Source organism: Boleophthalmus pectinirostris, unplaced genomic scaffold, assembly GCF_026225935.1.
Source record: "Boleophthalmus pectinirostris isolate CB_2022bp ecotype Guang Dong unplaced genomic scaffold, ASM2622593v1 HiC_scaffold_22, whole genome shotgun sequence".
NCBI lineage: Eukaryota > Metazoa > Chordata > Actinopteri > Gobiiformes > Gobiidae > Boleophthalmus > Boleophthalmus pectinirostris.
Window position 1 is genome coordinate 19,690,582 of NW_026571190.1, and position 27,316 is coordinate 19,717,897.

Consider the following 27,316-nt stretch of genomic DNA (forward strand, 5'->3'; position numbering starts at 1 on the left):
TAATAAAGAGAGAAAACATATTTTGATATTGTCTCGTCTCCCACATATAGCATTAGATAATACAAAGTAATGAGTCAAAAGCATTTTATACAAATGGCAGTGTATTATTTCATAATTACAAATGTCTGATATGGTACAACAACCAGTGATACAACATGTACAAGAATTAACAATGACTGCAGTGGTTGAAAGACATGACTGTACAGATATATATATTTATAAAAAAGAAAAACAAGAGATCCCTGACCCTGTTTGAATACTGACGGCAATGCCCCCTGTCCATAGACTTGTTAATCTCTGTTGCACAACATCGTTTTGACATCCCCAGTGAAGGATGTGGACATATATTCAAACAGGGTAAACAACTCAGCTGGTCACCTTGCCATTTATAAAGTCGTCTTCAGATACCAGTGAGATATGTTGGCACTAGAAGGTCATCATAACATATACAAGGAACCTGAAGTATTACAAACCAATACATGCTTCAGTACTAAAATGTATGTATTTAAAACAGGCATTACAATGCACTTAGTGCGACATTCAAAACTTTTCAAAGATCATTTATTTGAACAAATTTACTGAGTGGACGGAAGTATGGGGAACTGAAATTCACGGTATCAAAACTTAACATGATAATTGGCACATACAATGAAGGCTGTCAGTCGTTCTTTTAGACAAAACAAGTTTAATTAACTCAATGTTGCTTTTGGTATCATTGGAAAAAGTTAAAGACACTTCCTATTATCATTGTCCATACACACCATAGTGCAATAAAACTGATATTTACTGATGGATTGAGAATTGTTTCTCTGAACAGTGACAGGCATGAGTGGAAAACACGGTTTACTTTGAAGGTGTAAGTGTTACAGCTGTGTTAGAAATACATCATTTACAAGGTTTTGAGGCTAAGAGCTAATGCACTAAATCTACATTGTCAAGAAAAAAGCGTAAAATGTGCCTGAGCGTGACAACACATAACCAATCACCCAAAACATATTAATGACAGGATGGTGACTGCTTAATGTAGATAGTTAAGAGCCCCAGTTATGCCAGTGGAATGTGTAAAATGGGACAAAAATCTAGATCGAAAATCTGTACTCAATGGGCAACTAACACCGTACCTCAATGAATGCATCGTTATAAATAGCTTGTATAAATTTCTGCTCAGTTAAATTCCTTTATCATATTGACAACAAAATGCAGACGATGCGCATCTGTACAATCAAAGACTCTATCTGGTTAATTTTCATTCAGATAGCACATTAAAATAATTCAATGCACTGGACTTAACAAAAGCTGCATTTTATACAATTCATCTATACATACACAAAGCAAATGTATCCAAATCGGGTATTCACAGTATTGGTGTGGCGTAAACAGTGACTGCCTTTAAGCATGATTTAAAGCATAAATGCCTGTGTCAAAAGTCAAATAATTAAAATAAATCTTGAAATTTGGGAACTGACTAATAAAAAATACATGAAAATCCATTTCCATGTTAAAAAAACCAAAACAAAAGAAAAGTGCACAAAATATAGGGATTTGAAGTGGTTGAGTTTTCCTGTACACAGATGTTAAATCTACTCCCATTCTACACTTTACCTAAGCCTCAAGTCAGTCCTATAGAGAACAAGGTTTAGGATCAATGGTGCGATTACGTGAAAATAACTATTTAAAATAAACATAGTTAAAGCCACAGGTAAAAACTTAATATCAACTAGCGGCATAAGGGGATATATATCAAACCATTTAAATCAGGCTGTGAGCAGATTCATTTGTTGGAAAAAAAAATGGGCAGATTGAAACACCTTTACTTGCAATAGGTCTGAAATACCATGCAACAATCATTGGTTCCCAAAATCCAAATAATTATCATTATTGTGACACAGGAAAAGTTTTGCCTAAGCTAGAGGTCAAGAGATCAGTGTTCACACATCTACAGTCTGCCTTTGTGGAGAGCATCACAATCTAAATAGATTTACAATAAGCCTCATTATTGAAACCATCACTGGATTCATATATTCTGTTTTTAAAGAATTTACACATTTGATCCCTTTTCACCTGGGTCTACAAGCTTCATTTAACACTACCTGAGCCTATAAGGGGATAAAAATAGGACTTTGTGTATCAAATTTTCCAAAAACAAATTACACAGCCCAATGCAAATTAATGAGACAAAAAGCGCATACAAAAAAAGCTGTATGCTACATTGGGAAAATAAAATGACTACTAGTACTGTGCTTAAAAAATCCCAATACATATTGTCCATACTCGTTCCAATAAAAATAAAAAGGAAAAAATAAAATGTATGCATTCAAGTGGTACTTTTATGGCTTTTTGTACAATACAACCTTTAGTGAAAATATACATCTAGACATAAATTCAAGTACAAATGTACAAAATCTTTAAACTCATACTTTTTTCTTTAATTATAATACACTTTTAATACAGCTCATAAATACAGGTCAACATTCACTGAGTTCCTAAATCTGCGCTCGGTTGGAGTTTGATGTGATGTTCAGCGGCGTGAAGGGGATGAGGCAAGTGGAAGGAGTGGTTTAGAGTCGTGAGGGCTCCTCGGTCTCATCTTCACTATAGCCCCCTTTAAAACAGACCTGGGGACAACAGCAACACACATCACTCAAACAAGCCATTAGTACCATCACTTTGTTTAAGGCAGCCATAGAATTTGAAAGGAAAAAAGGAGCCAAAAGAATATTTGTACCAAAGGCAAAGTAAAAGACGATTAGCAACTCTGATATTAGTTGAGCATTAGTAGCAAAGATGAAGTGGATTATTGCATACCACAAACCAGCATGATACCCCACAGAGCCAATGCCGAAAGCAGCAAGGTCTTTTTTTGAAAATTATAGTTAAACAGACAAAAAAAGCAAACACTATTTTGTAGTTGACTGCATACCTTTGAACTAGGCCTGGACAGTGGTAAAGTGAAGAAGAAGAGAGAAAGGTACCTTAGCCCCCACCCCCTCGCACAGTAGCTGGAGCACTAGCACTTGCCTCTCTTCTGAACAGGCGATAGAAGAAGCCTCTCTTTGGTGGAGGGTTGGGTCTGTTCACATCCAAATCCGCGCACAGCACCCCATCAGTTTCATAAACATTAATTTCTTTGAAGCACTCCATCTCTATCATCTAAACAGACAGGAGTTAAATGTTTTACAGTGTATTAGACATGTGGTCTTTTGAAGGCGTAGTAATGTATGACGTAATTTGAGGGTGCAGTACCTCATTTTGCCAGGGGATGGAGACACTGCCTGTGACAAACTTGTGATAAAAATCGTCGTCAGTGGGGTCAAGGTTCACACCTTTAACAGTAGAAAACTGTTCAATGTCCAGGACATCTTTACAATAAACGGCTCGCGGCTGAGGAAAAAGCATCATAGATAAAAGCTCAACAAGATGAAATTCACATGTTTTAATGTTATTGTTTTGAAACTCCACTGACCTGCTTTAGCCAAAATAGAGAGGCAGATAACACTATCTAAGTTCAACAACAAAGTTAACCCCACTAATGGGTCACTTTCCTTCTCTGTTTATACTAGGGAAAATGCAATGACATGCCCTAAAGTGCCCTGGACAAAGAATGATTAGACTGTACAGATTTCTAGGATTTTTTTTTTCATTAGACAGACAAGCTGAAGTTGAAAGTAGAAACACATTAATGCTTTTAGTCATGTGCATTTTTGACATGCAATCTGATAAATAGAAGTCATTTTTTCCAGTGAATTTCTAGGAGACATTCTCACATATTTCTGCTCATGCTCTTGTAGCCACGATAGCACATTTATACTGGAAAAGTTTGTTTATATCCGACAATGGTATTTCCTGTGCACTAATTTGCCGCTCCCCCTGGTTTCATGCTACAGCCGAATGTGCAGTGTGTATGGTGTGTGTTTATGTGTGTGTCTTACATCTGGAATGAAGGGAGGGTCCAGCATGTTGGCCTCCAGTCGTTTGAAGTTGATGTTCCTGAAGATGGGGTGCTGCTTCACCTCTGAGGCCCCTTGACCCTGACAACCGAGCCGCTCCTTGGGGTCTTTAGCCAAGAGCTGACGATCACAGCGGCAGAGAGAGGAGGAGGAGGAGGAGAAGAGGGAAACATTTTGGATAATGAAATCAACTTCACAATCAAATCTGATGTACTGTGATTATGAAAAGCTGCTGTCTTAATGTTATAACATTACTTCTTCACCTAAAACAGACTACATGTTGATGGATGTTTAACTAGGTCTAAGTATGGGATATAGCAGTAATAGAACTCATCTCTCTAACCAATGTTTATACTACAAAAAGAAAGAAGATCACTTACTTTAAGATATAGCATGTTCTAGACTGAAACCAGGGGGATATTTTTGCAACACTGTTTAAAATTTGACACTTTTTCTTGGTCCAATACTATGAAAATATTTGTGATTTTTTTTTTCCACAAGAGGCCACAGTACCAGTCTGAGAAACACAGCTCTTTGGCAGTTTTATTATGTACCAAATAATTTGAACTATTCCTGTCCCTAATTTGAGTTACGCTGCTGTGTGTATAAGCCGAGAAAGGGAGGGGACATTTATTTGTGTGACGCGGTGGAACATTCTGACCCAGGGTTCGTCCAACTCAAAGCCTCCCTGGAGAGAGGAAGAGTGGGCTGGGAAGAAGACAGGTTTCACCAAGAAACAAGAGGGGGAGATGTTAAAAGACTGAGAATTTTGGGGTGTGTTCATGAGCCACAAAAGACCCGGCCATTACCAATGTCCAAAAATAGACAAGTGATCTTAGCTGTCAGGAGCAGAGTGTGAGAGTGCTTTGAACACAGGTGTAAATTGGGCAAGTGTTGTATAAGGAGAAGAAAAATCTAAAAGAATTGAGGAGGAAAAAGCAGGAGTCATTTATGTGCTGATGTTGTTTAATCAGAGCTTGATGTGGTAATGTGAAACCATAGACCTTAGAATGGCATAACATTACTGTACTCCTGGTTTAGCTTTGCTTTTGACCAGTTTTCATTTCCCCAATTACAAGTCCGTTTTAGTTGTGGAGCATGTCCACAAAAGTGGGAAACCTCCTCAGAAAGGCTAATGTGGACTAAGCTCTCTGCATCAGTTTTTTTTTTTTTTTTTTGCCTTGACCTGGATTCAGCATGGGTTAGTCCTCATTTTACTCTTTAATTTTTATACTTTTTACTGTGGTTCAGAAAAGTACTGCTGTCGCCTATAGAAGTCATTAACAAGACAAATCTTTGTCAAGAATAATCAAGTAGTACATGCGGTGATATAAATAAAATTGCAACAGAATCTTGGCCGTTAAGATTGCAGCTCTGTATGTGTTGGCTCTTATCCCAAAGCACTGTTTAAGGTCAGATATTCTAAAACACATGGATGGCCTTCAACACATTTTTTTTTTTAAATAATAGGTTTTCTTATTTTTGGGGGAATGGAAATGGCTAATGTGTACACTTTTCTAAAACTGTTTATGTTTTTATTTTTTCTCTCAAATATCATTTATCAATGAACCCTGAATGTCCATTTGGAATTTATATTGGTTGGATGAATTTCAGATGTCCTTAAAGCAAACAAATGCTTTGTTTACACTGCCACATGACTCTGTTTATTATTTAATGCATTTTGATTAGTTAGTAAATGTCATAGTAGTTGTTGTATTGTATTGCCACCCCTTTCCTACCTGTCTGCAGATGTCCTTTGCATCTTCAGAAAACTTATCGGAATATTCCTCCTGGTCTTCGCGCACTCGTCTATCCACTTCTTCCCTTTTGACACGTTCTTTGCGCTTTCGGAATGGCGACTGGCCCTGGATCATCTCAAAGATCAAACATCCCAGGCCCCACCAGTCCGGACTGAAGGTGTAGCTCTCATTTTGGATCACCTCTGGAGCTGATGACCACAGGAAAAAATTCAATGTACTGCCATAGTATTAGATTTCACAAAACAAAGTATGCTATAATATTCTAATCTTGTAAAGTGGTTGCATAAATAATTAATTAAGTAATTAATAAAAAATAAAAAGGTTCGGCATTTCTGTATTGTATATATCCTGGTGCAGACAAAAGCTCACCCATGTATCCAACAGTGCCAACTCTCCCTCGTATCGTCTCCCCTTCTGGGATTTGAACTGCGAGCCCCAAGTCAGAGATACGAATATGACCTGATAAATAAAGATTCAAAAATGAACATGATTTCTATTCCAGGTTGGTTTTATGGTTGTGGTATTTCTCCATGTATTTACTTTGAATTGTCTTAACAATGAAACCAGTGTTTCTCTAAGGATTTGCAGAAAAAGCATGTTCATGTTTTGTTTAAACTTTGACTAAACAAGGATTAAACCCACAACCTTCTTACTTGAGAAATTTTTTTTTGTTTTGTTTTGATTGTGTCTACCCAGAACACTCACGTTCCTTTCAGTTATACAGAGCCTTTTGTTTAATTTAGTTCTTCTATAGTTGCTCATATGTAAAAAAAAAAAAAAAAAGATCTCATGGCTCCTTATTTTGTAATCAAAGAGATACACTGATGCAGTCGTTTCAATCCAGATACCAATATCGCTACATTGACTAAGTGTACCCAATATCAACAAACACTAGTGCAGAGATCATCAATAGAACTTGTAACAAAACTGATCGAAATAAGTTATGAAACTGTTTTTCATCCTGCAAGTACCAATAATTAATCCAGCATTAGTGCATTCCTAGAATGAGTCAGGACACACTCTGGAAAGTGACCTTTCATGTTCATTCACAACTAGAGGCAAAAGCCATTAATTTGCCAACAGATATATCATGTTTGAAAATGTAAAAACACTAACCTGCCTCCAGATTTTAGATTATTATACATTTATACACTATAAAAATTAACTTACCACGATCATCAAGAAGGATGTTCTCTGGTTTCAAGTCCCTACAATTGAAAAACAACACACACAAACATATTAGTGACTGGCTGATCTTTTGCCCATAAAAAGAGATAGGACATTATAATAAAATCCCAGACAAATATTGGGACTCTTTATTAACTTGTCATTTTATTTACTTTTCTAGTCATCCTTTATTGCCTGCCTGAGTCATACCATGTTGGGCTTTAATGTGGCTTAGCGGTAAGCTTATCTGTACACATCTTTGTTTGCTTAATTTGTTATCAAATGCTAAACTGGGCTACGTTATTGGTTTTCGCAAGGTTAAAAGGGCAAAGACAAGTGAATTCAATCTGATACAAACTATGCTTTCAATGTACAGTGTAATAAAGGGGGTAAAACAACTTATTCAGTTTGTCTAATAATTTATTTCTGAAATTGTCAAAATAGGAACTGTGCCCATCACAAATGTTTATTTTGGCACAAGTCGTAATTCTTCAAGTCCTACTGTGGCATTTTGAGACCAACTACACTAACTAATTGCAAACTCTGACTTTGTAAGAACAATTTTTTTTTAAAAAATCAGATTCTTAAACAGGGTCATCAGACACCTTATAAGTGATGGTGTTTTTTATATAATTCATAAACATTTGCCTGCCTTCCCAGAAAAGATGTGAATCAGTTTAAATAATATTATGTTTAATCATTTACAATTGCCGTTTTCATGTCAAAGGACAATAACCACAAACTTAATTACCAGATGCTATGGCTAAAACCAGCCCTGAAAGAGATCTCTAAATTATCAATACAGCTGCAAGATTAATCGCAATTTAATTATTATTATTTTTTTAGTTCTTTTACAAACTGAATACACAATATCCTATCTTATTTAACATAAAAACGTAGCTGTAGTTTAGATTTGCACAAACATGGGATTCTTGCACTAGTCAGTTCATAACTGTCTTTTAGTCAATTTTCTTTAACGCAAAACTTGAACTTTGAAGAGAATCCTATTATTATTAAACATAAATCACAAATCTAATCACAATTGCAACTGTCTGCTTGCAGTTCCCCAACAGCACTCAATGGCAAATTATGCATATTGGTCTTTTCAAAATTGGTATTTGCGTGTGTCAGTGTGTATTTTTCATGGCAACACCTTTTTCTTAGCCTAAAAAACTTCTCACACAACTGCACGTCAAGATAATCATGAGAATCAACAGTGGCCTTAACAATAGCAGTCATTGAGAGGTATGTCTTATGTTTGAATATGTCTTGTAAGAATATCCTTCTTCATGTTGACATTCCCTAAAGCATTGACTGATGGTGACAGGTGCATTTAGAGATGAATGCAGTCACACATCAGCACTTGGACTTATCTCTCAAACAAACTACTTAACTCAAGTTTGGTTAAGTTTAGAAGGATGTTTTGTACTGAAATGCAGAACGGGAACAATGGACAACTTTTAAGGCTACACTCTAGTCATATGAACAGGATTTGTGCAATATAGATCTAAAAATATAAGGAAAACAAGGTAAAATTTTCAGTTTAATTATTTTCATGTATATCAGGTTTGGCAATTAGAATGCACCTAAACATCATGGCAGAGTTATACTATTAAATCTATCAAAATACTCACTATTTTATTTAAAAATCTACCAACAAGTGTCAATAAACTACATTACAGGTCAAAGATCAATAGAGAAGCAGGTAAACTCTCCTCTGTGTTCTTCATGATATTCTTGGCAATAAAAGCACGTGTAATTGAATTAAGTGAGTTAAAAACCATACTGCAGAACAAGTCAAACAAAGCAACAGCATCGCCATGGAGACAAGAAGAGGGCAGATCACTCACCAGAAAATATAACGCAACATTAAGAAAAATGTGCAAGTAACCAAATATTAATATTTACAATAACTAAATGCATTTTTGTGAAACCATAACTTCAATTTAAAAAGACCTGTTTCACGACAGTACCCATCTTAATCACAGACACATGTTTCTGGCAGGACCTCTCGTGGCCTCACCTGTAAACTATCCGCTCACGGTGCAGGTCCTCGAGGCCACAGCAGATCTCAGCGGCATAGAAAATGGCCCGCTGCTCATCAAAACCAGAGTTCCCCATGTTATAGATGTGAAACTTCAGGTCACCACCATTCATTATGGTTAACACCAGGCACAGCGCATCCTTGGTCTCATAGGCATAGGCTAGACTAACCTAGAAATGACAAATAGAAAAAAAAATGTTTAGAAAATAAGTAATTTCAAGAAAATTATTAACTGCTACATCCACCAAGACACAGGCTGGTACAATGCAGGTAATGTAGCATTTTAACAAATTAAAGTTTTAATTTGTGTGAGATGACGGGAATCAAAACTAAAAAAAAAAACATTTACATCTTTACAAAGACTAGGCAATGGACCCTTATGCGCTTTAAATGATATACAATGTTGTTACCTAATCAAAAACATACCTAAAATTGTGATTTGTCTCATTCACACATGTTTGAGTAACCCTTTATTATTAGTCTACATTGTCTACATCTCCAAAGCTCAAAATGCTCTTTTCCACCTTATGATATCATGAAATGGTAGTTTTCAGGTTAAGAGCTATCTTTTACCTTTTGTTCAGTAGAGATGAGCAATTCTAGGGTTCAAATCATCCAAATAATTCTAGTGAAAGTGTATGGAGCTTAATAACACAGTGGAGCGCTTCCTGTATTAGCACATTACATCACAACAGTGTTCTGCTTGAGAGAAGAATTCAGTCTAAATTTGTGTGCTAAACGTGTGAATGAAACAAAACACAACTTCAGCTATGTTTTTGATAAGGAAACAAACAATATAACATAGATCAGCGTAATAACTTCACATTACATTGATGACATCAGTGACTGTACAGTATAATCTGCATTTTCCTCTTATGATGGTGCTGTTTACTAGTACTTCTCTGCATGTATAGTTGTTGTTGCGCAAGATTCGAACAATTTTCAGAGCTTCTGCCAAAGAAAAACACCACGCCCTTGTCAATTCATCGATGCACAGGTCCTGTCTTTTGTCAACCAAGAAATTCTTTATAATAACTACTGGGCAGTAGTCAACTAAAGTGGTACCAAAGTAGTGTGTAACCCTGCATATTTCTCCATTCGTACTGGCCGCTATCGGGCTCCTTAGGGGTCAGTGACTTGACGGGTGCACTGTGGTTGAGGATAAGCAGGATGTGGCTGACATTAGAATCTGTCCCATCTGCTCACAACTGTCAAGTCACGACCCACCACTAGAGGAGAGATGGGAAAATACTCGGGCCCCAGAGAACAGCAGACCCAGTTCTGTGTGTATGTAAACATTCGAATGTACACACAAACACACACACACAAGCCATATATCTGAAAGGTCATGTATGCACGCCATTACAACAATAAGAATACCTATAAAATATGCTGCAGTAACATACATAATGATTGTATTAATGATGATAATTATGATTATTGAGTACTAAGTTATGTTTGTTGAATTGTGCAACTGTTAGGACAAAGGGAAGACATTGACACTGTGTGGACAGGTAAGGAATACAGTATAAACCTGTATTGGTAAATTGATTCAGGGTTTACAGGGAGAATCAGAATGTGTATTCCAATGTGTATTCAGGAAAGGTTATTATGCAATTTGTTCAGTATCAATATTTAATATAGTTGTTTTTTGGTTTTTTTTTTATACAAATGCTTATCCAAACTAGGTCTGGGTGATATGACAAAATAATAAATAACATTTTATACTTTTTTTTAAATACACAATTACACAATGCTACACATTTTTTTGTTATATTATTTTGTTATTTTTAAAAAATCCTTTCAATATTAATATCCTGAAAATAAACAGGACATGCTTTTAGTAATGTTTTTTCTCCTCAAATTTCTTCTTCTTAAAGATTGAACTTTACTCTCAAAGGATTGGCTGTAGATCTCTCTATTAAAAAGACCCAAAGTGATCACTGAAATGCCTGAATCTCTGTCTCAATTAAAATGAGATTAATTGCACAGCCCTGCCTAAAATATGCTGTGTTCTACAGGCCCTGTTCAGCCTTGTATTACTGAAACAACATTAACTAACCTGACTAACAGTAGCCTATGTATGAACATAGAGAGATGAGGGTTTGAGAGAGCTCTTGACTCTTCTCCTGCTGCTGCTGTTTGGTCAGCGTTACCACGGAGACGGAAGTAGAGAGGAGGCTGAAGAGTCATCCATTCTGCCTCCAGCTCTCTCTCGCAAACACACACACACACAGACAAATACACAATAATACACACACACGGACAACACAAAAGAATGTGCCAGTCCCAGGTGACAAGAGAGAGGAGGGGGGAAAACTTGCTGTATCACAGTGTGTCAAATGCCTCTATATATTTACCTAACAATACATGCAAAACAAGGACAAAACGGCACACAGTATCACAATAAAACAAGATGTGAAAGTAGGCTAGGCAAAACTGTCACATTTTAATTGAGATCAAGATTCAGTCATGTTTAGTTGTCAATGATAAACACTATTTCTTTTTTATTTTAATGAACTATTCGACTTTTTTTGTATTGAACGGCAATGATTTGTCTGTATTGTTCATGCATTTTTTATGTTGAATTAACTTTGGAGGAAGGTATTTTTGGCATTTGCAGTTGTTCATATTACTTTTCTTTGCGATCAGCTACATACAGTGGTTCTAAACTTTTCACACAAAGATCCCATATTCTGCTCTCTGACTACCATCAGATCTGTAGCAGGAGAGGTCTAAACTTGGACTCAAGCATTTAAACAAGGACTAATCCAAAGGACATACATAAGAATAAATATTATAAATATTTTACATTAAACAAACACAAGTGCAAAGGATCTGGCATAAAACCAGAATCATATTGCATAGATAACATACACATATACATAAACTGTACCTTAACCATGTATATTCTACATCAGGAAGCCTCTGTTTAGCATATAGCATTATTTTAAGCTTAAACTAACTAAAATGTATAAAATATTCTAAATATGATAGAAAAAACTAATTGAAAGTCGACTACTAAAATAATCTTTAGTTGCAGACAAATTGTAAAATGAAAGCTCTGCCATATAACCCATACTGAATTTTATATGAGAATATAATGTTCAATAATACTGTAATTTGTTAATGTGTGCGCTTCAGTGAATATGCCAGAGCTGCAGTTAAATTAGCTGCTAAATATACAAATGCCCACAAATCTACTTCACATAACATACACACAGCAAATATAGGAGAAATTAAACAGCTTTTGCCTCCAACATCACTCAATTAGCAGTTATCCCTAGATCAACATTTCTCTAAAGAAAAACAACAGTCGGCCAAAACTAAGTTTTCTTTTCCTGCACCTGAGACAGACGCAATGAGGACTTCACAGTGTTTGCCATGGCATAGAACTGTTCTGCAGCTTTCTACACATCATTAGACGTGTGTATGTGGTACAGTATGAAGATGGTAGCACTGAGGATAAGGCACTAAGATGCAGACAGGAGCTCAAAGTAGATGAGACAATATAGAGGTTCTTTGGTCCCAGAATAAAAGAAACTAAATAAAATATGGGCATGCAATTTATTTTTTATTTTAATCGAGATCCAGTCATTTAGAATCGTCTATGATCAACTTGGGTCTTTTTAAAGAGAGGCCTAGAACCTGGCTGCACAATAGAGTGTAAAATAGCATTAGTTGGCAAATTAATCAATATCCCAAGTAAATAAAAAATAATTTATTCATGATTTTCCTTACTTGACTTAGTTTTTATTTTGTCACATTTTTACTTGTAAATGAGGGCATGCACATGTTTTGTTTTACTTTAACTGATCTCATTGTGCTAAAAAGTAGGCTTTATCGAATATTATAACTTTATTCTCATATCGTGCAGCCCCAGTCCACAACCAAACCTCTGTCAGCAAAAAGTAAAAGCTGTGGTTTGGAGCAGAGTTCATACTCTGACTAGTGTTTGTCTAAAATGGCAATTATTAAGTTTGCTTGTTCAGAAAAGTAACATTGAAAGCCTTTTTTATTTGTTTTTGTTAAGAGTCCTTGTTTTCTGATTTCAATGAAGATCTGATCTGTGTGAGGTGTAGAGACAATGAAACTGTAAACAGTATTGATAATTACAAAATAGAAAATATTAGTACTTACTACAAAACTACTGTTGACTTTTTCTAAAATGCGTTTTTCATTTAATGCCATTGCTTCCCCTTTTCTTTTCTTCACTCGTTTCTTCTCCAGCTTTTTGCAAGCATACATCTTACCAGTGGCACGCACTTGGCAGGCACAAACCTGGAAAACAGGCAGCAAGGAAACACGATCAAACACACACATCCAAAATGAAAAACACCATAAAACCCAGAGTCAAACTAATGCAAAGGACCATGGCAACCGCAAACCTCTTCAACTGTCACTAACTGGCTGTTAACTAACTGTTAAACGTCACTTGTACCAACTTCAATCGTCCGCACAAACATCAACAGTCCAAGCATAACGTTAGCTCAGTGCTGCCCATAAAACATTAAAAGCTACGGTTAATCATCGCGGTTATTTCAATTTCATGTGTGGATTGAAACATCACTCACCTCACCAAAGCCACCTTTTCCTAGTACTCTATAATGTCTGAAGGTATTTTTGGTTACTGGTTGCCTGTGGGAGAAAAGTAGAGGAACAGAAAGAGAAAAAAAAAGAAATAAGTGATTAGATTATGTCATGCTCTGAGTGTGACGCTGCAGACAGACTAATGCCCTTATACATTATTAATCCACACTGATGACGATCATTTTCAGCCTGCTACAGTCACCAGCAGCCCATTAGGCAAAGACCCATCTATTATTAAACAATAATAGAATCACTGAATGGAAGAACTACTGTTGATTTTTAGGTCAAAATTAAAAAGTGACTAAATGTATACAAAGTAGAGGCGAAAACTTAAACAAGAATTGGATAGTACAGAAATAAACAATACAATAATGAACTTACAAATCTGATGAAAAAAAAAAAAAGGGCATACAGAAATATTTCTATTTATTTGTGTCCTTTTATGGTCAATTAATTATTTTTGTTATACCAGAACCATGACATTTACAGGCAGGTTTCAAAATTTTTGATGGCTTGTGAAAAATATAGTCGGATTATTGTCTTTAGGATAATGCAAATTTGTCAGCATCAGCCACCTTTAATGAATAACTTGTAAGAAATTCCTTGTTTATATGAGCCTGACCCACAACACTGAGGACAGCATTTTTGTGCAGTCTAATTTATATACCAAAGTGTAACAAGAAGAAATAAACAATAACGTTAGTATATATTATTTATATGACCTGCTAGCGGCTAAATTTGAAAATAATAAACAGAAATAGAACATACATAATGTGTTTTTGGTCAGAGTAAGCCTGCAATTGTAATCTAAAATCAGTAAACAAGTCACCATAAAATTGATAATGATAGTAAAGACAGACAAAAAAAATAAAATAAAATAAAAATAATAATAATAATAATAATTGAATCCACAACCAAAACGGGTGGTTACTGTATCAAGTGTATAATGTATGCTCACCTTTCCAACCATTTCCACTGCAGGAAGCGAGAGAAGTACATGGACTCCTGGTAAGAGGAAAATGGAGCTCCACTCAAATAATCACGAACTATTCTGAAAGGAGCAAAAAGCGCAATGGTTAGAGTCTAAATTGAAACAGTGCAAAGCGAAGACCAATCTTATAATCATTGTAATCTTATTCAGTTTAGAAAGGGCTATGCAATTAATAATATTTTAATGGAGACAGAGATTTTGACATTTCTGTTTCTCAATGACATGCTTGTTTTTTTTTTTTTAATCGAGAGTTTGTTTGTTTTTTTGTTTTTTGTTTTAATAGAGAGACCTAAAGCCAACCCTCCACCAGTAAAAGCTTGTGGTTTGAAGCAGAGTTCAGACTTTGGAAGAATTTTGACTATTTTTGTGTTAAAGGTGATGACTAAAGTCTGCATATTGTTTATGTTCAGCAAAATTTAAATTTAAATTAACAGAACAAAATGAAATTAAGAATCTAAACAGATTGTTATGTTGGCCAGTCCTATCTTTAAAGAGCCCGTATTATGCCCGTTAAAAAAAAAAAAATCTATGTTATATGTTCATTTCCACATGTTTAACATACAAACCCTGCATATTTAGGATCAGCTCTTCTCTCAAAGAGAAAACACTGCTGTTATGTGGTAATACAGGAAGGGTGCCACTGTGTTTTTAAATTCCATATACCTTCACTAGAATCATTTGGATAATTTCAGCCCTGGAATTGCCAGTCTTCACTGAACTAAAGGTAAAAGTTAGCTGTTAACTTGAAAAGTACTACTACATGACATCACAAGGTGGAACAGAGCATTGTGAGCGTTGAAGATGTAAACAGACTAACAATGAAAACACAACAAAACAACTCCAGCTATGTTTTTGAGGAATAACAGTATGGCTTAAAGCTTAAAGAGTCAGTTTTGTGTGATACAAGACTTTTGAGGGTTGAGAGAACTTATGCCAGCATATTTGGGCTTTAAGACCAGGTTATGTGCCCTGACGGAGAAAATTCATGGTTATATTTAGGGATGCACCAGCACTGATACTAGTATTGAAAATTAGTGCAGATGCTGGAATGGGTATCGGTTCCATGATAACGGTTCAGCCGATATCCTGGTCAGGCCTTTAATTGGATGTAATAACCAGCAAATTGACCTGCAAATATTGGCACAGAATGTCTCATAATGTTTGAACTTTAATTCATACACACTGGTTCTATACTTGCTTGTAGGATAAAAAGCAATTGGATCAATTTTGTAGTAAGTTAACTGTGTCTTAATGGAAATAAAATGCCTTTTTCAGTCCTTATGCTAGTATCAATTGATATCGGGTAGCTACACATACCAAAAGCCTAAGCATCAATAAAGAAAAAAAAACTGGATCGGTGCATCCTCAGTTATATTAATTCAATAAAAAGGAAATTTAAATGCAAATTTTCACGTATGGGTGGACCATATGACATGACATGTTTAATATTCATATTGCCGACCAATACTCTCACAAATACTAGCATGCAAGTTTTCATAGTCCATTGCTTAATCACAACATCCTTTATATTTAATTAATTTTCATCAAGTACACTGTCTACTGTTCTACTCTTCTTTCTACTTTAAACCTTGCATGGATTAGACTACCACATGTAATCACATTGCCAAAAAACAGTAGACAGTTTCAAAAATCCACTATGGCAAATCAGCAATGCTTTTGAACTGTTGACAAGAATAGATGTTCAAAATTTTCTTAACCTGAACAGATCCATCTCCAAAAGTCTAAGAAGTTATTACATAGAGAAGATTCACTGAAGACGTTACATGAAAAGGTTATTGAGGAGATGGGGGTCAAAGGTGGTCACAGTATGCCCTACTATCATTCCTTCTGCACTTGTGAAACTGCCCTCACCTTTACACGGATGACCTCTCTAACTACTCCGACCACATACAGTGTTTGACTTACAAATCATGTCATCTTTAGCAAAGAGGTAACAGGCTACAATGAACTGAGCGACCAACCTTTAAAATGGACTTATTTGAAAAGTGCTTTGGATTTTGTTGTTGTTAACAAATATGTACCAGACCCAAACTTAGACTTAGACAAACTTTATTGCTCCAAATGGGAAATTAGACACAGTAGCTCACATATCACAGTATATTATAATAAAGAGCAAATTATAAATGGTAATACTGAATAAAAAAGAGTCAGGCTGGTGTCAAATAAGGAATAATTATATACATATATATACACAAGTAAAAATAAAATATAGAAATAGAGTAATACAAATATATTTCAGCTATATACAAGAGGTGGGTAAACAGTACAAAGTCAAAATAATTATTAACATGACAGAAGGCCATCTTTTACTTAAGGGTGAGTTGTTGTACTTGGATTGATTGAAAGTCTTTTTAGAAGTGAACATACTAATAATAAACACTGTATGTACACTGCATGAAATCAAACTTTCTAAGTAGGGCTACACAATATATCTCAAATCTATTTGAAATTTGAGTTGCCACAGTTTGCAAATTGCAAAAGCTGCAGTTATTTAAACATCGTTTCCTCTGCACAGAGTTAACTATCCTGTCTACCAGTTCATATGTCAGTCTTCTCTCAAAATATAATGCACATGCATATAATGCCTTAAATAACAGATAACCCTAAGTCAATCACTATTTCATCTTTGCATCGTTTCTACTTACAATCTTGTATATAGTTGACATATATTTGTATTACTATATTACTATAATTTTTTTGTACTTATACATATACATTTATATAATTATGCCTTATTTGACACCAGTCTCTTGCTATGTTTGCTACTTATTTTGCTCTATTATTACCACTTATATTTTTGGTCTTTGTTATTATAATATATTGTGATGTTAGAGCTACTGTGTCTAAATAATTTCTCTTGTGGATCAATAAAGTTTGTCCAAGTCTAAGTCTTTACAACGTGCACTCCATGAACAGAATCCTAAAAGATGAATTGCAGATCTAATAGAGTCACATTACTTGCCAGAAAAAACTTTTTTTTTTTTTGTCAAGTCTTTTTTTAGTCTTTTATAAAGGATTGAAAGCACTGACCCCATCTCACAATAATACGGATAGAATTTAAAAGTAAAAAATATGTAATAATGAAATTGTACAAAACCGTATAGTCCTAGCACTGAGTCATAGGACAGATTTGAGAAATATCACTATACTCCGTTGCTGATGAGATCACAGTGTAAACTGCTAAACCACACACATCACTGCAAACCATACTACAGTGGATATCCTCTGCCACCCAAACGCTCGTAAGCTCATATTTGGGGAAGAGTTTTCCCTCAATGGTTTTAACATGACCTCATCAGTGCGAGTACAGGGAAAGCTGTCTGTGGTTACAGAGAACCGTGCAGTGGCTGTTCTTGGCAAAAAATGATGGAAGTTGAATTTCCACAAGAAGGGCACCTCAGCTGAATATGAAAAGACAATTATGACACAGTGGGTCTGGATAATACATTATAAACAAAATCCTCATGACAGTCCAGTCCTTCTACCAAAGCATTCACACACACACCAATCTCTAGGCGGTCACTAACGGGTAATTACTTGTGTCAAAGATACACATCAAGATACGTACGTGTGTATATACACACACATATATTTGCTCAAACATAGTTACTTTCATGTTACAACATTTTGCTTTAAAATCACTTTAGTTTGATTTTATTGAAAGTTAACAGAACCACTGGACCCAACTGGCAACAGGCAACAGGCAACGCAAACACAACTACAATAATAACATTTCTGAGATCACAACCACAAGCTGATACTAAAATTCTGATACACAAACTAAGGTGACTGGTTACTTTATGACATAACTAGATGTTCCACTGCAGCAGGAGAAAACTGAGTGAGCTAATATATTTGTGTGAGTGCAAGCGACTGAGCCAAAACCAGGAGCAGCCCCATGCTTTCCTAAGGGCTGTCCCGCAGAAGAGGAAGAAATGATCATCAGGTCAAAATTACGTATTGGAACAGGTCAATCGCAGGAAATCTAAATATTGTACCATGGTATGAATGAATAGTGAAAATAGTGGAATAAACAAAAGACATAAGCCAGTTTATAATTTTGGTGCTTGCTTTGCCACAAAGGTGCTCAAATGGTTAAATTATGGGACAATATTGATCACTCAAATATTGTGGGGCGGAAATCTGGCTTGAAATGAACATTTTTAAGACCAAGATTTCACACTCAAAAACCAAAAATCCCAATTGGCTGTAGTGTTTTGATATTTTGTCAGTTAACTAAAATAAATAGCTACTGCTACATTAGCCTACAGCAACACTTACTACTACTTCACCACTTAATACTACACTTTGACTAATTCACATCACTAGTATAATTACCAACACTGCCATGGTCACAATGCTTAACTGGTGATTTAAAAAGGAACTGTATATAGCCTGTGCTCTTAATGTCTAGGTACTACAATCAGTGTTTGTTTTTTGTTTTTTTGTTTTTTTTTTGTTTTGTTTTAGTTTGGTGTTATATTTTTCATAGTCTGATGTGAGATGGTATAAAGCAGCCAATATTAATTTATGATCTGTCAACCTGCCTGAGCCAAGCTAGAGGCTAATTGACACATTGTTATTGTTTCATAATTTCCTGTTGGATCAGCCTTCCATGTAAAAACAGTGAAGCAGTCCGAACAGTTTTTTCCAATAATTTTCTCACTTCTGCTGAATTCCTCACAGATTCCAGTTTTCTTGAGGGTAAACTCTGATGAATCAGGAGAACGACTCTGCATTTACAGACAAAACCTCACCATGTGTGGTCACATTTCCAGAAGATTAGAGCATATCTGATAAAATCCACACAAGAGGCTTGAGCTGCACAGGTCGAAATGATCTCAATGAAGTACAGACAAAATAGTATGATCTGAAGTGGCCCATGTGAGGTTGTAGTAAGGACTGCTTTGGCTAAGGAGAAGTTGCGCACCACAGCAAAGGATAGACGAGAGAAAAGGCAGTCTCAGACTTAGATGGCAAAAATGAGCTAAAATATGATCTTTCCAGTGCAAAATTTATAACTTTAGCCAAACTCACTAGGCACAGAGAAGTAAAATAAATGTAGAAAGAGATAAACGATAAATTAATACATTGCAAGTAATTAACTCCAGCTTTAACCATGTCTCACAGTTCCACAAACCTTCATTTTTGTCCAGAGGGGACCCTATACTATATATTATTAGTGGTGGGGGAAACCAGAGCAACCACAGGGAGTCCACACAGAAAGGCACTAGCGCGGGACTTGCCGCGCGCGACTTGCCATACTGTGCAACATTCCAAACAAAACATGACTATCTCCACAGAAGGTGGTGAACTTTAGAAAAGTTACATAGTGAACCTTTAAGTTCATGGCTAATAGACATGTAGAGGAGACATTTCTAGAGCATACACAGCCTGGTGTTGTGACCATTTATTTTAATGAGACAGTAAAATAAACCTTTAATATCAATTAGAGATTATGAGAGTCCTACAGACTAAAGGATATACATGAATATGTATAGTTCAAAATAAAATCATTATCTGGAGTTAAGCTGAGGTTAGTGCTTATGGACTCTGTGCATGAGAAGAACATTTGGGGCAATAGTCCCTGGTCTGTTTGAGGCTCTGGCCGGCGGACAGGAAGCAGAAACACCTGCAAAAGTGTGAGTGTTGTAAAACTGTGTGTCCGCGCCACACTGAGGTCCTGTTGTTCTGGTGCCAGTGCCCGGATGCTCCCTCTGCCCACGGCGCGTTTTCATTGGCCCCAAAGCCCAGGTGCCAGCTGCCGCCTCATCACCACTGACAGCCCCACAGTCACACAGTGTCTCTGCAGAACAGCACTCCGCCTTTACCTCAAACTTACTCCAGTCCAGGCCAACAAGGGGCCCTACTTGAGTACAATGTGCATGCACAAGGAGTAAAACAAACCACAAATATACAACCGCTTATTATAACTACTACTGATACAAAATAAAAAAGGTAATAAAATCTGCCAATGGGGTTTACAACGAATCAAGGAAAGAAGACAGCAGTACAAATACCAGTACCAGGTCAGTTACCAGGTGCCAATGCTCATACTCGTACTTGTTGACGTGCTGTCGATACCAAGAGCCAATAAAACTATAAGAGCACTGTGTCTTATTTAATGCTCACAGCTCGCCACTCAGCTGAGCAGAGAGGAGTTGAGCATAAAGAGTACACATTAACTGTTCTGCACATTAAGCTGAATTATAATCATGTGTCACACGAACTATGAAAATGTTTAGGACTCTTAATACAGCACAGTACTTGCATTTACATAGTAGCAGGCTAACGTGGCTAAGGCGGTGGTGCTCAGTATCAGCAAGTACTCAAAATGAAGTATTCGTACTTATTTTGGAAAAAGTGGTATTGGTGCATCACAACTGCTAATCAACCAAGGCTGTACCATGAATAAACTATGATAATCCACATAAAATTCATCATGGTCCATGATGAGTACACTGTTAATGACTTAATGACTGCAGGAATAGGTTCCCGTCACTGTTAAACTCTCAGGTTTGACCAGATTATGAACAAATACTGTATATTTTATAATAAACACAGTGAAATAGAGGTATGTTGCAGCCAGGATTCCACCTCATCTGTGTGTTTATGAACAAGCGACAGTGTCAGTGGATTAACAGCACAATTACACACGTGTGGAGGAACATGTGTATGTTCTGGACCCAGTCCGCTTCAGGGAAATACAGGACGTTTCATAGTTTTGCATCAGTGAGGGGTGAGTGATAACACGCTGTACTTACGTGACGGGACGTTTGTGACACATCAAGCTGTACTATAATATGGTTTTTAGATGAATAATAATAATAATTACACAGACAACAATAGTACTGAAGGCTCAGATAAATAAGGTGTAGGAATAAGACAAACCTGTGAAGAAACAAGCAGACCACAAAAAGCTCTCTTTGTACAAAGAGGATGTCAAATACAGTCCAATATACAAATATTAATCAACTATGTAGGTCTAGGTCTGTCTAATTTCTAATTAATGAGTCAGTATATATGCATTTAATATGTCAGTAAAATAAATACTCATTTGCAATGTAGTATGTATAAAAAGTGGTGTTATTAAATTGTTATCGGCCAAACGTTAATGTCCACCCCAAGTCTGCTTGCATACCCATAAAAGTCACCACACACTACTACTAAAAGTATATATGATTACAGAAATCATGTATAACATCAATATTAACACCTCACAAAGCTGTTTGACAGGGTCTCATGCTGTATTTAAAATACAGTGTACAGTGTGGAGCTGTGCTGGGGAGAAGGTGGGACTTACTTGGTGCAGTCATTGAAGAGCTCCTTACACGGACTCTGCTCCAATCTCTCCCGGCATGCAGCCACTACGTCCTGCGGTATGTCGGGCAAATGGGCCGCTGACTGAACAGGTAGAAATAAACAAATATCATGACTTGTTACAGTTACAATGACTTAACAAGTTGTCTACCATTTCATTTAGTACTGTACAAGATAAAAGGTGCTGTGCCAATGTGTGTTTTTTAAAGTATATTACAGAAGCTTATTTAAATTTGAAATTAAGAGAAAACATTTCTTTCATACATCGCAGTTACATTTGGAGATCACACTTTTGACCCAAATTTCACAAATATATAAGAATCCACATATTGTATGAACAAAAGCTATAGCCACTGAACAAATGTCATTTTAAACCAATCGATAAGAACATTTCTGAAGCCTTTCTGTTAAATATGCTTCAAGCACAATAATACATATCTCAATTAGACTCAGGTTATTTTATTTACATCTCTATTCAAAATGAGAAGCAATTAGGCTACCTATGACTGGAGGTATAAAAGACAGCAAGATAGATACACAAACACTTAAAAACTGCCATTAACGTCAATCCAAGTTCCAGTAACATCATCTTTTTATGTTTTGAAACATTTTGATACAAATGCAGCACTGCTGAACAGAAACACCAACCAAGAGCTACAGCTTTGGAGATGGCATTTGCATTTGGTCCTCAACAAAATTCTACTTTTATTTACCTACCTTGGATTTACGCACATGAACATTATGACCTCATGTATATATATAAAACATGAGGTCAAATGTTCTTGTGCATCTCAGTCCATGGTATTTCCAAATAACAATCAACTTTTCACCCGTTTCTGGTCATGATATTATGTAAAACATCATGAAGAAAAACAACTTTTTCAACAGCTGAGATGATTTAAATTAGAATAATTCCCATTGTTCCAGTTTTTCATACATCGGTTGCATAAAGTTGCATACCGCTTACCCCATTATTAAAGTATGTGTCTAAAACATTCAGTCCGCAGTCCCTCCTCTTCTCATCAGGGGCCAGTTGGTACATGGCCTGTAGGAAAACAGGAGAGGAGATATGAACCTAATGAATGACCTAAAAGAAGACACTACAAAGATTATACTTTACTGAAAAGCAAAGAAACGAAACAAAAAAAAAGACAAGAATGAAGGGCAAGATGGAGGAGCATGTTGACCTGGGATTTATCAACAACATGGTATTGCCTGCACTACGTCAGGCCAAAAGGGTAACTTTTTCCTCTAGATAATGTATGTTACTTTGTTAGAGAATGGTAATGTTTCAAACCCATTCCTGCTTCACTTTTCTTTAAGATATATGACGTGTTCGGGAGCCAGCCCTCTAAGTAAAAGCTGCTTGTCTGTCAGTGGACGACATACCCCCTTCTGGCTTGTCTGCTTACCTTGAGAAAGACTAATGTTGCCATGTTCTCATTAAATAAGCATGATCCCCCTGTTTTCCTTTCTCGCATACCTCCAGGGGCCTCGGCACAAGCCTGGGCCTGTGTTTGGCTGCTCACCCAGGGGACCAGCCTCTGACGTGGGCTTGACCTCATGGAGACGCAGGGGAGGGGTACAGTCTTTTGACAGCTTGTCTAAGTTTCTAATCACCCCCAACAGTCACTCCACCCACCACCCTGAGCCAGTGCCAAGAGCAGGCACACATCCCAACTACACAACCAACTGTACAAATGCGTTGGACAGGTTTTCAAGAAAAGCTAAGGACAAAGAAATGTGCAGCTTCAATGTACAAACATGTCAGCAACATAAAACCAAAGAAAAGTATGGGCCGGAGATATGCCAAAAATTTATATCACAATTTTCTTGGAGCTAGAATGTGATTTAAATTTTATAACAATTCATAAGTAGTATCACTAGTATCATGCCTTTAATAAGAGAGAAATACAGCCATCTGCTTTTGAGAGTTCATACTTTACTATGGTTAATACCACCTGTCACTCACTCAGAGCCTTAGGAAGGCTGACCAATGGAAAAGTGGCAGATCATAGAGCTATGAGGTACAAAACAGAAAATAGTCACATGGATGAGATCAGTTTTAGATTTGCATCACCATATTGTCCAGCCCTAGAATGAAGCATAACACATTAGAAGGCAGTGACTGGTCCTAGAATATGAATGAATTTAACCTATTCTTCTTACATATAAATATAGAAGACTTTTAATATTAGTTTAAGCTTTGTACATTAAATCTTCCTTCTTTTTGTTGGATTCCAGGCAATCTTGTTAGAGAGCTGTAAATGTGAGTCACACCAGAACAGATACCAGGAGTTACATGAAATTAGCAACAGTGAAGGTTCTTACCACAGCATCCATGAACTCAATGCAGCGTTTGAGCTCTGGCCTCGTGTCACAGTACTGACGAAACAACAGCCGGCCAATGGGCTGCTTCTCACATAAACTGGTGTAGTCCCTCTCTGAAAAACACGCAGACATGGTATAAGCAAAAATATTGCACAAATAGATAGAGAATAGACATTTAAATCAAGCTAACTCATTTCAAACGCTTTGGAGAAGTGCTGGTATTACCCTTCATGAATTTTTGGGTGTGAGCACAGTTTATACAAGAATAAAGTTGGGTATCCCAACTTTACCATAATGTAATGACTCATATAAACATATTTTCTAACAAATACATGTGTCATTTTCCTTTTATATGGCAAAGCACTGCAGATTACTTTGTTTAAGTTTTACCAAAGGCATAGATAAAACATTCCTGGTAGGAGAAAATATCAAATACTCTTTCATAATAAAAAAAACAACAAAAACAAAAAACAAAACAAAAATGTTGAACTTTACTCATGAGATTAAAAAAAACAAAAACGTTAGCATAAACTTATGAATGAATGTTGATGAATTTTTCAAAACAGTTTTACATGTATTTTGCTTACACTACGACAAAGCCTGTGTGTCACTCTATTAGCCATTTTCTGTGCGTGTTTGCTGCAGCTGGCCCCAGTCTATTAGGACTAATGGCGTCCATTTGAGTCATATTTCCTTTGGTACCAAATGAGGAAGACGACCCAGGACGTTTTCCATCAAAGACTGACAGCAAAGCCACACAGCATCCACATACACACACACGCACACACACAAACACACACACAAACAAACAGGTCACACATAAGCGGGAAGAGGCGGTCGGACGGAGTGGTGACAGCTCCAGGACAGCCCCCGACACTAAATCAAATCTACACAACATCCCTCCAGCTGCACTGTTGTTATTACACTATTGGCCCTGCTCACCGAAGCTCTGCGCTCTTCTCATTCAAACCTAAACAACCACAACATTAGATATTTCTACTACATCCTCTTCCACAATGTAAATCTGTAAATACAATATTTAGAAGTTCAAAAACAGAATTTGTTCTTTGATTTTGTCCTGGCAGTGAGATGAAGTTGGGAAAAACCCTTTTCCACAGAAAAGGAGATACAGGCCATTTTGGGCATGAAAGAATTGATTCAAGTGAACATGAATTCAAGTGAAAAGCCACTGCTTTGTCTTCTCAGGCTTCTTGGCTATTGAAAGAAAAAGTCACGATTGATTTGGGTTATTTTAGGTGATAGAAACAATTTATGTACTGTCAAAAGTTAACCTGCTTATTCTAATTTTCTGTTAATGTTTGAAATCAAGCAGATTAGAGAAGTTGCTTTGCTCCAAGATTTGTGGGGTAAAATAAGGTCAGTTTTAGAATAGTCTGAATTATAGTTTAAATACTTTAAATTAAATTAATTGCACAAATCAAATGTATTTAAATCTTCTACAACTAGTTTGCAGGGCTGCACTGCTCTAAACCTTTCCTCCATTCTCCCCCCCCCAAAAAAATAAATAAAAATACATAACTTATCAGCATATATCAGAAAACTGAAAGGCATATTGTTTAAATAAAAATATATTACTTCAGAGCCTTGCAAAACATTTAATGTGTATATACTAGCGCAAAATGTTGTCAAAAATAGAGCTGAGGCACTCTACCTTGTGACACTAGTCTTTTATTATTACAGGCCCAGCCAACAAGTTTCAACATGCAGTGTCTTCTTCAGGGCTTAAGCTAAAATGCAATCAGCTGTGGCATTTAAAAACCTTTAGGTGAATTAGTTTGTATGTATGTATGTAAAATTTTATATATATATATATATATATATATATATATATATATATATATATATATATATATATATATTTTTTTTTTTTTTTTTAATCATTGACTGCAGATGGAATATATAGTTTTTTGTCAATTTTCAAATAAAATTTTTATTTTAAAAAATTATCACTTGCCCCACTCTGGTAAAGCTGACAATCAATCATATCTGACTCTTATATAAAGTGGCTTAGTTCCTGGTGGTAGGCTTTTGTCCTCAAAGTTTATGTTGGTAGTAGAGAAAAAACTTGATGTTGTTTATACTTCATCAGGATCTCCTAACAATGACTCAACGTGATAATAACACAGACCAATAGACTAAGCCACCAGTGTTTACATGGGGTGATCATGCAAATTTGTTTATGAACCATGGTTCCTAGTGAACTACAGCACAGCAGGTTTTTCAATGATGCAGCAAATAGAGGAACAAGTTAGTGGCACTGTCTACAGAGATGGATGAGGTAGGGAAGTAACTACTCCAGATACCTGCACTTCAAATATAATTGACTTAAGTCATCACTCTTAACTCCCATTATTACTGCTGTTTTATATTAAGTAACGCATGAATAAAAAGTCTACAAAGACACCATTAATTTGTTTTGAAAAAAGATTAACAAAAGAGAAAGTGTTTTTCTTTTAATGCCAAGTTTTTGTGCCAGCCCAGTGGCTGTAGTTAGCTGCTGGCCAGCTGAGGTGACGGACCTCAATTTGTGTAGTAAAAGTTACATAAAACGCTTGATAATTAAAAATGCATTTTTACTTGAGCAACAAGTTTAATGTGTGGAGAGACGTGAGGACTTGAGGAAGACAAGCTCAGGACAGTGGAGGCATAAGACATATTCTAGGAAAGTTGTGTCCATACCATTGCATGCACTCAGAACATATGGTGCCTAAATAATATTTGATAATATGTTTTTTTGCATATACGTATTTGCATATATGTAGGTGGTAACTGAATTTGAAACTGTATTTGAAACTGAACCTGGGCCAATGAAGTGGAAGCAGTACCGGAGTGAAGTGGATGGAAGTGGTTCTGGTTATGATGCAGGCAACTCTGGTTTTAGTAGCTTGCAACTCATTTGCAATAGTAACTAATAGTAACTAAATAGTAACTAAGCAGTAATTGAGTTGCAAAATGATCTATGTGCATGTGCACATAGATAGCAGCAGCGTGGTGCGGGAGTCATCAATTAATATGAACATGCAAGAAACGTTGATATGAAAGGTCCTGCGGCCAAAAGCAGGGCTCTAAATACAGCATTAAAAAGTGAGGACCTGAGCAGCCCGAGGCAGTGGGTACTCTGTCC

At 36.3% G+C, this 27,316-nt stretch overlaps 1 protein-coding gene across 2 annotated transcripts in view; it reads right to left on the reverse strand.

Annotated features, from left to right (window-relative positions):
* Positions 1–1,286: 1,286 nt before the first annotated feature.
* The window catches only part of grk4 (G protein-coupled receptor kinase 4), a 45,241-nt gene continuing 19,211 nt past the window's right edge, over positions 1,287–27,316 (reverse strand). For both annotated transcript variants that reach the window (XM_020941867.2, XM_055157983.1), the window contains 14 exons: positions 24,172–24,284; positions 22,808–22,885; positions 21,824–21,924; positions 14,467–14,559; positions 13,493–13,556; positions 13,059–13,199; positions 8,898–9,088; positions 6,878–6,915; positions 6,077–6,166; positions 5,687–5,895; positions 3,930–4,067; positions 3,244–3,381; positions 3,019–3,150; positions 1,287–2,615 (listed from right to left, as the gene is read on the reverse strand). In XM_020941867.2, coding sequence (XP_020797526.1) covers positions 2,559–2,615; positions 3,019–3,150; positions 3,244–3,381; positions 3,930–4,067; positions 5,687–5,895; positions 6,077–6,166; positions 6,878–6,915; positions 8,898–9,088; positions 13,059–13,199; positions 13,493–13,556; positions 14,467–14,559; positions 21,824–21,924; positions 22,808–22,885; positions 24,172–24,284 — 1,583 coding nt within the window. In that variant the 3' untranslated portion in view covers positions 1,287–2,558. The remainder of the gene's footprint in view (positions 2,616–3,018; positions 3,151–3,243; positions 3,382–3,929; positions 4,068–5,686; positions 5,896–6,076; positions 6,167–6,877; positions 6,916–8,897; positions 9,089–13,058; positions 13,200–13,492; positions 13,557–14,466; positions 14,560–21,823; positions 21,925–22,807; positions 22,886–24,171; positions 24,285–27,316) is intronic.